This window comes from Stegastes partitus, unplaced genomic scaffold (genome assembly GCF_000690725.1).
Source record: "Stegastes partitus isolate 25-593 unplaced genomic scaffold, Stegastes_partitus-1.0.2 Scaffold44, whole genome shotgun sequence".
Taxonomy (NCBI): domain Eukaryota; kingdom Metazoa; phylum Chordata; class Actinopteri; family Pomacentridae; genus Stegastes; species Stegastes partitus.
Genome location: NW_007577775.1, coordinates 201,843 through 212,548, shown reverse-complemented (window position 1 = coordinate 212,548; position 10,706 = coordinate 201,843). Strand labels below are relative to the sequence as shown.

The following is a 10,706-nucleotide window of genomic DNA, read 5'->3' as shown; positions in this document are numbered from 1 at the left end:
CATAGGATGAACATACAACCTCCACACAGACAGACACCAGCCGCTCCAAAGATTCAAATCCAGGAATTTCTCCCACATTTTGTTTGAAATATATAATACACAAAAACACAGAAATCTAAGTCTGCTTTGGTAATCAAAGTGCTTTAAAAAAAAAAAGAGAGATATATCATGGTCACTTTACTTTTTTATAACTTTATGTTGTTCTATGAGCAATGTTTCTCCCGGTCATATAAAGCTAAAGCTCGACCAGTGGTTCACTTCTGATCAGTAAGTGTGGAGATTTTAACCAGATCAGGAAGAAACTGGAATATATTTCAATTAACTGTTCAAGGCTATGTCGAGTTAAAATGCCAAACATTTGCTAGATCCACAACAATTGTGAGTTTGCTGATCAATAAATTAAATAGTCCATTGACTGAAAAAAATAAAAAATAAATCAAAGCATTCTATATCACTGCATTATGCAAATGGTTTTCTTTTCTGTCTGAGTTAGAACGTTACAAATTTCTATTGTTAAAGTCAGAAAAAGGTTCAGTTTAGTCATTTGTGCACCAAAAATGTTTGAGGTGTTCATCTGGTGATAAATTCTCAATGGAGTTAATCCACACTCAGGTCAGGTGTGGCTTTTAAGTACACTGATCAGATGGTATTCCCAGCACACAGACACGCCTTTGATCAGTGACTATAGAAGTCCACCTTAAAATGCAGCTTTATTCAAATGACACAGTGCCACAGATGACAAGGGACGGTTGAAAACAAGCTGTTTGCATGCTGGATGGCAGCTAAGGCCAGAGCCAGGCCTATAAATGTCCACAACTCCACCATTTATCACCTTAGAAATAGTTTCATGGTAGGACAGGCAACTTGCCATGTGATGCTCTGGATGGATGTGTCTGACAATGTCAGCAATATCCACCAACTTCACAGAGCTGGTCAGGATGAGCGGGGCAACGTTCCATAAGCAGCATTAACAACCTCATTAACTTGTCACAGATGCGTGGCTCATCACTGACTTGCATTCTCCATCTGCTCATTATTATTTCCAGGATAGCTTGTGTTTGGTTAATGACGTCCGCTCTGTTGTACAGATGACCTGTGTTGGAACAACAAAAGCTTATTTTCGTTGTACAATTTCATAAAATATTACATGCTGTTTTTATATTTTTTGTCATAGCTGTTGTTTTACGAAGTCTAAGAAGCTATTAAAGGAGCTATCATGTCACTTCCTGTGCTGTCCTGGCTGTCTGCGTGTGGCTTGACGCAGCTCTCTGATGGGTTATGAGGGTGGTGCTGATGAGAGCGCGGTGACAGGGGCGTCGCTCTCTGTCAGACACGAGCCTGCTGCTGATCCCACAGGACACACATGGGTGTTGATGACATATGGCGTCCTGCTGCCTCCAATAAAACAGCAGTGGCACACTTACTGTTGGGCTCTCAGGCCGCTGACACCGAGTGTTACTTTTGATTTTCGATACGGATTGTGAGAGATGCGCCATCTGTTGGTGATACCCAGAGCTAATGATCAACACAGACCCCCAGAGAGTCAAAGGCCCCACGATGGAAACTACACTGTAGGTGGTAACCGAGCGGTGCTCATCATGAACACAGACGCTCTGCAGGGTGCGTTTCTTATCTGGACTGAGAACGGCCCGCAGAGATGGTAAACAGCCTATTTATGCTGAAAACAAATGAAACCATGGAGCTGCTATTCATAATAGATGACTTTGTTTCATTTGTTATACTTAATTATAGGATGTTTCAGCTGCATGATCAACCACCTTCTCTGCATGAGTCACTAAGTGTGATTTAAATATGTTTTAATGAGACACTTGTTGATATCTTCTGTTTGATCCAAGCCATGCTTTGTCATTTTTTTTTTATCAGTTTATCATTTATTAATTAGTTTATTGTCAGAATGCTGAACTGCTGATCTAGATATGCAAACACTTGTTTATTTAAATTGCTTTAAGTTATTGGATCCTGAAGAAACACTCTCTCATCTTGCCTGTACTACTGTGTATGTACAGCAAAATGACAATAAACTTGATTTGATTTGATTATTGGTTATAGATCTATTCATTTCTGAACTCATTTGAGTTGCACATATAGACAGTGGAGAAAAGAGCAGAAAAAAAACCCTTTGAAGCAAAGTCAGTGTTTAAAGATTTAGTTAAAGTCCTTGTCGATTTTGTTGTCTTTATTGACTATATGATAAAGGAAAACCACTTCACTCTGTCTTGCAGGGTGCTGATGCCAGTCCTCATTTGACAGAACATATCTGCCTCTGAACTATCCATTTTTAAGAATCCATTCACTACAATAAAATTAATAATAGACTGAATGCTGATACTCATTTCAAGCCTCTCCCTGCTTCACACACAGTGCTTAACACATGTATTAGTCACCACCCAATGTCAGATTTAAGCCACAGTTGCCCTAAATTAACAGCATTAAAAGCAATTAAAAGCATTCTTTATGTTTCTGTAATGGTTAATACACCAGTGAAATAATTATCGTTATACATGAATTTTCAGATTTACTGTTTTACAAAAAACAGAAAAAACAGTGAAGCACATTATTATTATTTTTATTAAGATGTCAAATTATAGTTATTTACTCGCATTCCTGAACAGAAAAAAATAGTTTTAGTGGTTGAATGTTATGCTTGATTCATTTCTAACTTTGGATAGAAAACGGCAAATTCAGTTTGAAATTCCTCAATCCTGTTCAAATGATAAAACGTTGAGAGCTGTGTACACATTAAAGCACATCATATATATATACACAGTGCTTAACAAATTGTATAGGTGGTCTAATAAATTTGTTACACACTGTACATGTTTCACATTGATTTGTGGATGGATCCACACTGTAAGCCTTCTACTGCTATTCATATCATATCACACCACATTTGTAGCTGTTACAGGCAGATTCGAGCACTACCTTCTGTGTACTGAAGCAAAATTAGACTGGAAACAGACATAATAAAAAATACACAGACATTTAAATACATGTTTAAATAACAAACTGGGTTTTTTTTGATTTGCAATGACAGTCATCTCTTATTTAGCTCGAGGAGCAATACAAAAGCCACTAACACAGAAGTGTATCAAGTGGAGAAGCTCCAAACTTCATGAGCAGCAGACATGAGACGATTGTTACGAAACTAGAACTTGACTGACCACTTACAGATTCCGTGCATTTTATAGCAAGATTCTTAGCATTTTTCTTTGCATGGAATTTGTCACAAACATGTTTTTCGAGATTTTTGTAAACACCACTTTTCTGTTTATTTTAAATCTGTAAAGACAATGCAACAATATCGGTTTTGATGCCATGCTATTGCAGCGTATGACTTAAGGGGTCACTGTTGAGCTTACATTAAACCCATTATAATGTTTTTCATCCATGTGTTAACACCAAGACCTTTACATGAGCAGTTTTTTTTAAAACTTTAAATCAAACCTCATCTGTATTTTACATCACTCTATTAAGTCAATATTCACCATCTAGATTCAAATAGCTGATATCAGCCAAAACCAGAGCAGCACAAATGATATTTAAAACAAAAATCTCAATACAATAATTGTGCAAATGCATAATATTTATACTCCTAATGATTTTCTCCTCAGCAGGATAAATGCCACAGTATCTGAATGAGTGACTTCCAAAGACTTAATGTGTGGCCAAACTCCCCAGTATGCTCAGACGAGATTGTTCTCATGGCAGCAGCATTTTCAGGACTTAGGAGTCTTTGTCTGACCATCAACAAAAGCCTTTGGATTACTGGTGAGGCAGGCTCAGAGTACAGCTGCATACGTGTATGGGCAGGTCAGTGGAATGACTGGAGCCTCGGTGGGCTAAGCGCTCAGAAAAATGCAGTTTGGTGAGATTGCAGATTAGGAGGGAGGGAGGGAGGTGGGACAGGTGCTGAGTCCACGGAGGGAAACAAAAGACACACTTCACCCACAGGCAACACTCTGGGAGAAATTTAAAAAGCTGTGTGAAAAAAGTGATTCATAGCTAAAGATGTTATGCTTTGGGCTTTTTCAAAATTCTCTACAGAAGAAAGTGTTGAATAAATTAAAAAAAAAAAAAAGACTTCTCTATTGTGCAGCACTGTGACATTTAACAACTTCACTTTCTACTTTGGAGACAGGCCTACCTGTGAGTCCATTCCGCCTACAACACAATAACAACACTGAGCGAACGATGGCTTTCCATTGGTCCAGGCGGCAGCCAATCTGGATGCAGGGAATGAGTCACAGGGAAGCTACTGTGCCTATCTGCACTCACCTGATACTTTACCTGACTGAGCTCAGACCCAGCATCTCATTACCGTTCCAATACAATCTATAACTGAGGTTCATTGTGTCCTGTAAACTCCAGCAGTCAAGGTGTTCCTCTGTATTTGGCTCCACTCAGACAAAGACAGGAAGACATGGCTGTGGCTAATTTCCAGTACATTACTCGGATGAGCAGCGGCTTCAAGGTCTACATTTTAGAAGGTAAGCTTGGCTTTTTGCTTTGCTTTTATCTTGTATTGCTTGATGCCAGTGAATACTTGTGTTATCTTTAAATCTCTGACACTGTTATGCTAAAACATTTTCGTGATATGGATCTAAATGTGTTGCTCCTGTATTATGTCAAACTTTATATGTTATCTGTGTTCAACATAGAGGTAATTACCTTTGTTGTGTCCATGATATATATGTAAATCCTGTATCAGACAGAAAGAAGCTGAAATGATGACTATCAGATGGAAGATAAACACCAAGAACCTTTAAAGAAAACTTGTGAAATGTTTTTTGCATAAATAGATTTCAGACAGAAAAGCTTCTTCCATAAAGAATGAAGGGCTCTCTGAAAAATGAGGCTCTTTCAAGGTTCTCAAGCTTCAACAAAAACTCAATAAACTATGTATTTATGTTGGATGTCTATAAAATCTTATTAAATTCAGCAAGCCAGAAGGTCAGGCAGCATTTTCCCTCTGATAATAAGGAAGAAATATCCATGCCTGAGGCATTAGAAAATCAGCATAGGTGTGGTTATACCTGCCCCCCTCCACAATAGCACTCCGTGTGAAGGAGTAGCTCACAGGTGTTGGAGTGTTTAGGCACTAGGAAATGTGAACTGCAGTGACTATTTTGGGTGTGAAGAGACTGAACATTTGCTTTTTAGGATGCAAAACAGATATTTAACTATTGCTTCCAATCACTAAGGCAGAGCAGACTTTATTGTTTCTGAAGTGAATGCTTGATTTGAATACAGTTGAATACTCCTGCCGTTCCATCAATGTGGATTCCAAGTGTGAACTGAGCATACAGTCAAACAATGGGTCACAGTGCAATTATGCTGCCGTTCCATTTTCAAACAGTGCTGCTGTTTTGACACATGAGCTGGTGGATGTGACTGCAGATTGATCTGGTGAAACATTCTTCATGTGGCTTCAATTAAAATGCAGTCACCTGGATTAATAAAAACACTTGACATCCAGATCAGCATGTGAGTTTAACTTTGCAGACTGCATTGTACTCAGCACTCCTCCTATTCACCACAGCAGTGACATCAGCTTGTTGATGTGTTTCAACTTGTGTAATTGCAGAAATCCAGCGTACGTGCGTGTGTGTGTGTGTGTATTCACCTTGATGTCTTTTTCATAAATGGGTGCCGCCCAAATCAGGGTCATCAAACTCCAGGATGCGTTTGATGCTTGGGACCCCATCCTGACAAAAAAAATTGTTGATTGCGTCCTTCTGAGCGTGTGATCAGGCTGAATGCCAACATTAGGCAGAAAAACAACATTTACCGTTAGCATTGAATCAGCTGTGTAGTGTTGTAACCCTCACTGATCAGGTCGATCGAGTTCTACCGCTTAACGGAGTTTACGATTAACGGTGGCAACAGAAAAAAAAAAAAAAAAGTTTTCCCACGAATAGCAGTCATGCAGGTTGATGTCACGGATCAAAACAAGCAGTTACTCATCACTGAGGGCCACACACCATTGTCACTTTAGCAAAATCATCACTGCCAGTAGCAAATGAATCATAGGGAAAAATATGGTATTACCGTATATGACATAGAATTAGTGACTAATCTAATTCTGCTTTGTAACTTTCTCTCATAGGTCAACCCCATTTCAGAAGCGAGGACAGATACAGACACATGACAAATGACCGGGCTCGAGCCCCTGCAGTGTATCCAATCAAGCGTAAACGCAGCCATGAGAGAGGGCTAACTTTGGAGGAAAGGTTGGTCGAAATGATTTATTCATGTTGCCATCAAACTCTGTGTTAAAACATGACAAATTAAATGCAAATTCTGTCAAACAGACGTGACATTTTCCTGTGTCTTTCTGTTCCAGGCGAGAGCGGGCGATGAGCAGAAGCAATGCCCAGAAAGTAGCTCAGAGAGCAGCAGCAGCAGCAGGAGCACCACCAGTAATGTTCAGCAACCGACAGAGTCCAACATCCAGCCACAGTCCGGTGCCCAGCCCCACTAGCCCTCTGCCCACCCATGTGTACTACACGCCAGTCATGGACGAACCCCTCGCCCTCATCAAGAAACCGAGAAAAGACCCCGAAAACTCAGTGGAAAAGACTCAAAGCCCTGCTACCAGTCAAATCCAGGTAATTAAGCGGAGCCAAACAAGTGCTGCTCGTGTCTTCAACAAGCTGATTTCATGAAAGATTAAGGGTGTTAAGGAGCACATAACTTAGGAAACGTGGCAGTACTGTATGTCCCTTTGTAGTCTCAGCGTAGCTCCAGGCTACCCACAGCGGTGGTACATCTACCATCTGTAGTCAGTGAATCCAACTGCACAGGCATTCGACTTCCAAGAGTGCATGCAGGCCTAAGCTTGCCTGAGCTATGCAATCCAGCAGGATTCAGGAAGAAAATGTGAGCAATGGAGGGAGGAATGCCATCAACAAGACCAAACAGACTGCTTTCTCTTTGACCTGTTTATGCCACCACACTGGGAGTGATCTGACTTTCATGGGCAAACCCAACCAGTTTAATCAGTTTTCAAATCATTTTGTTTTCACATTAAAGTCGGTACAGTCTCATTGTTCAGCTGGATAGAGTGCACAGTCAGGTTGCACTGGAATACACGTTTAGGGGATTAAATAGATAACATAAAGTACAGTGACTGTTGAAGTACAGATTACTGTCTTTTGTGCCTTTAATCTAACTAATGACTTGTTTCTTTTTCGTTTTCCAGATGCGTCCCTCTGTGATCACCCGTGTCTCCTCATCGAGAAGCCCCTCCTGCAAATCTGAGGTCCACAGAAGCCCCTCATCAGGTCAGTCTCACGCTCTTGTGAATGCGCTCACTCGCCAGACGGTCACTCCCTAGCCGTCACACATGCATCATAGTGAATCCAACCACACACTTTTACTGACTCACTGAGGTGTGTATTTGATGTTTGTCATCCATCCTTTCTCTTCCAGTGGTTTCCAAATGCAACTACGATCACGTCCTCGAAGAGCACTTCCAGAGGAGCCTCGGAGTGAACTACCAGAAAGCTCGCAACCAGCAGCTCTCCATCAGCGTCTCTGTCGACGACCACTTTGCCAAGGCTTTGGGAGACAAGTGGCTGCAGATTAAGTCCAAATCTTCCTCCTGTTCCTCCACACCTCCCAGCAGCCCGAGCGTTACTCACTCCCCAACCTACAGCCACAGCCCCAATCAGTGCCACAAAGAGTCTACCAGCAGCTCATCGCCGAATTCCAGCCACTGGCCTGTCAACTAAAGCAGAAACAACCTCTGATTCTGGTGGAAGCTGGACTTTGTGACGTGTAACATTTCAGTGCAAACAGCTCTGCTTGTCCATGCAATGGAAATGTCAGCAGTAGTGTCGAGAGAGCGAGCTTGCAGACGCAGGAGTGCTGTCACTTTGGACCTCCGTGTGTCCAGACGTAATACGCAAAGATGCAGACAAATGTAGCATTAATTGGGACACCTTTGTTTTGTTACATTTCTATCTTCTGCTTGTTGATAGCATCTGAATATCTGAGATACTGTAGATGGTGATGAGGGATGATTGAAAAATCAGCCAAGTATTCCTTCACATTTCTGTTATTTTGTGTCATTCTTATATTGGAATGCCACAATTTTATTGTATTATATTTATATTCTGATATGCCTGGGATACGCCTTATAGTCTAAATGACTAGCCTATCTGCTGTATAATATTATGCTTACCAGCTGTACAACAAAACAGACTTTTGAAAAAACTTTGAAAGAATAAAAATCTCACAAATTCTTTTAAATTTTTTGTGTGCATGTTATTTGTACAAGCATGTATATATTGTGCTATCTTTTTTAAAAAGAAAGAAAAAAACACAGGGGACAACTAAAGAGCAAAGAAAAAATTCGTTATTGAAAACTAAGCTAAGCATGCCACAAAATAAGCAAAACTTGTTTCAAACTGGAAGGTCGTGACCATGGACAGCTTGTAAAAACTGGGCAGGGTGCTGTACCAGACAGCCTAATTTCAGCTGTGAGTCAGTGCACGTCTACAGCGCATCCGGCACACACACACATGGCATTTTACTCTCAGGGCTGTTGCCACACAGTGAGCGTAATTTAAACAGAAGCATGAACGACTCATTCTGGACATTTTCCTGTAAGTTACAGAGAATGCAGGGAGCATGTCCCAGCAGGCACGAAGCTTGTGTTCTAACATTCCTGTCTCCTGAGAAAATGACTCTGTAAGATCCTACAGATCCTGTTTGGCAAGGGATAGGAGGGAGGGAAGAGGGGAAGGAAGGGTTGGGCTAACATAAGCCTGAGCATGAGAACCAGCCATGCTCTTCAGTTACTTATTTGCATGTTCTATCTTGTCTAATTTTAAAAAATGATAGGCAACATCAAAAAAAAAAAAAAAAGAAACCTTAAAATTACAGAGTTGAGCAATTTTACAGAACGTTAAACTTGAATGTTCTGACAAGTTAAACATTTTTAAAGAGGGGAATGGAAATCAGGGATCAGAAAGAAAGTGAATTAAATATATTCTTACATTAAAACGATCAAGGATAACTACAAAACAAGTTAGAGCTAATCACATTAAGGATTTGAGTTCAAACATTTGCACACAACGTCTTCAATTCCACCGAGCAGTAACATTATGTTTACACTAAACACATTGTGCAGCCAGTCCAAACACACAGGAGCAAATAGTGACCAAACTGCTGATTATTACTTTTGCTCATTAAGTCCCAAACTGGTATTTCGACATGGAGCATCAGTCAGTGTAACCTGAACAGGGGCATTGATGCCACCTAGAGGCCTTGAGGTAAATCCCAAACAGACGACATTGTCCATGACAAATGGTCTCATGTTGCACGATGAACAGCACAAGCTGCTTAAAACACAGCTCTGCGGGTGAACTTGCTGTCGAATGAGAGCTCTGGTTTGACAGAGAGACCTTCAGAAATTAAAAGGAGAGAGGAGAAATGCTTTGCTCAGGTTACCACTAGGAGGCGACTGCACATTCATCTGCATTCATAGACTTTCATGTGTGCTGTGTTTTTCATTAAAAATGCCAAGTTTATGTGTGGCAACGCTAAACAATATAATGCATGATATACTTCTAGTGCACCAGATGACAGAATTTAGCCTAAAGTTTTGGGTACGCAGAAATACATAAATCTCATCTCACCACAACAACAACTTCAATGAAATCTGCTCGCTGACTGGTCGCTGTTGTTCTGGACAACTGAATAGAAAATGATTGATAGTTCCAATTATGTAGATCAACTTGCCATGAGAATTTCAAGAGAAAAACTTCTCATGCTGTTGCAAAACAAATGCACATTGTTGTGTGAGGCAAACAATGAGGGATAATTACAATCCTTGAATACCTCCAACATGACAGAAAACAACATTTAAAGTCATAGCAATAATAATTACGTGCGCTTCACAATACAGAAGCCTTCTGGGAAAGTTCTTGGACTTTCTCTGGTCTTTCAAACGTTAGATCACTATCAACAAATCAAGAACCATTCTGCAAATAATTGAAATTATAGCTCTAATCCCATGAGAACAAGATTGCATGGAATGAATGGATGAATCTGTGGTGGTGCTGTGTGTGATTCATTTTTCAAGCTTCTTGTTCAAACTCTTTAAAAGATCAAAGATAGTCATCCGGGATAATTGCTGAAATAATGATTATTCCGGTTCAGACGCCTGGGTGTTCGCAATCTTAACTGGCAGCCTCCTTTAACCTGCTGTAGCAGCCAAATGTGATGTGAAACAAGCTCTTTATTGCAGCTTAATGCTTCTTCCCAGTTGTTGTGGAACTGCTGTTTACAGAGTTTCGTTACATGTAACTTAAACTTTAATGTTTTAATGGGATACAAACCCTGACAAACATTGCTAACAGGCGATTTCAGTTTTGTGCTGGTAAAGTGATGTAACAGAACATCAAAGTTATTATTTCAGGATTGTGGCGCTCAAAAAAAATGCTTTAAAGTGCAGAAAAGCCTGCAAATTAAAAAATAACCTTTGCCCCCTTCTTTTAGAACATGGACATAAGAAGGATAGACATGGAATAATTTACACTGATATTGCAAGAATTAGTCTCATTATCGTAATACATGAAGGGCATCATTTACACATTATTGTAGATACAGCAGCTAAACAAACTGCCAGACAAAGACGCTGCATCATCCAAAGGGGGGTGGATAGTTTACATTCATCC

General features: G+C 40.2%; 1 protein-coding gene across 1 annotated transcript; it reads left to right on the top strand.

Moving 5' to 3' along the window:
• The first annotated feature begins 4,294 nt into the window (after positions 1-4,294).
• On the top strand, positions 4,295-8,270 carry vgll4l (vestigial like 4 like). The gene is made up of 5 exons (XM_008305897.1): positions 4,295-4,508; positions 6,128-6,251; positions 6,365-6,629; positions 7,223-7,304; positions 7,453-8,270. The coding sequence occupies exons 1-5, from the start codon at positions 4,442-4,444 to the stop codon at positions 7,752-7,754; spliced, it is 840 nt and encodes a 279-aa protein (XP_008304119.1). The 5' UTR covers positions 4,295-4,441; the 3' UTR covers positions 7,755-8,270.
• The last annotated feature ends 2,436 nt before the right edge of the window (positions 8,271-10,706 follow it).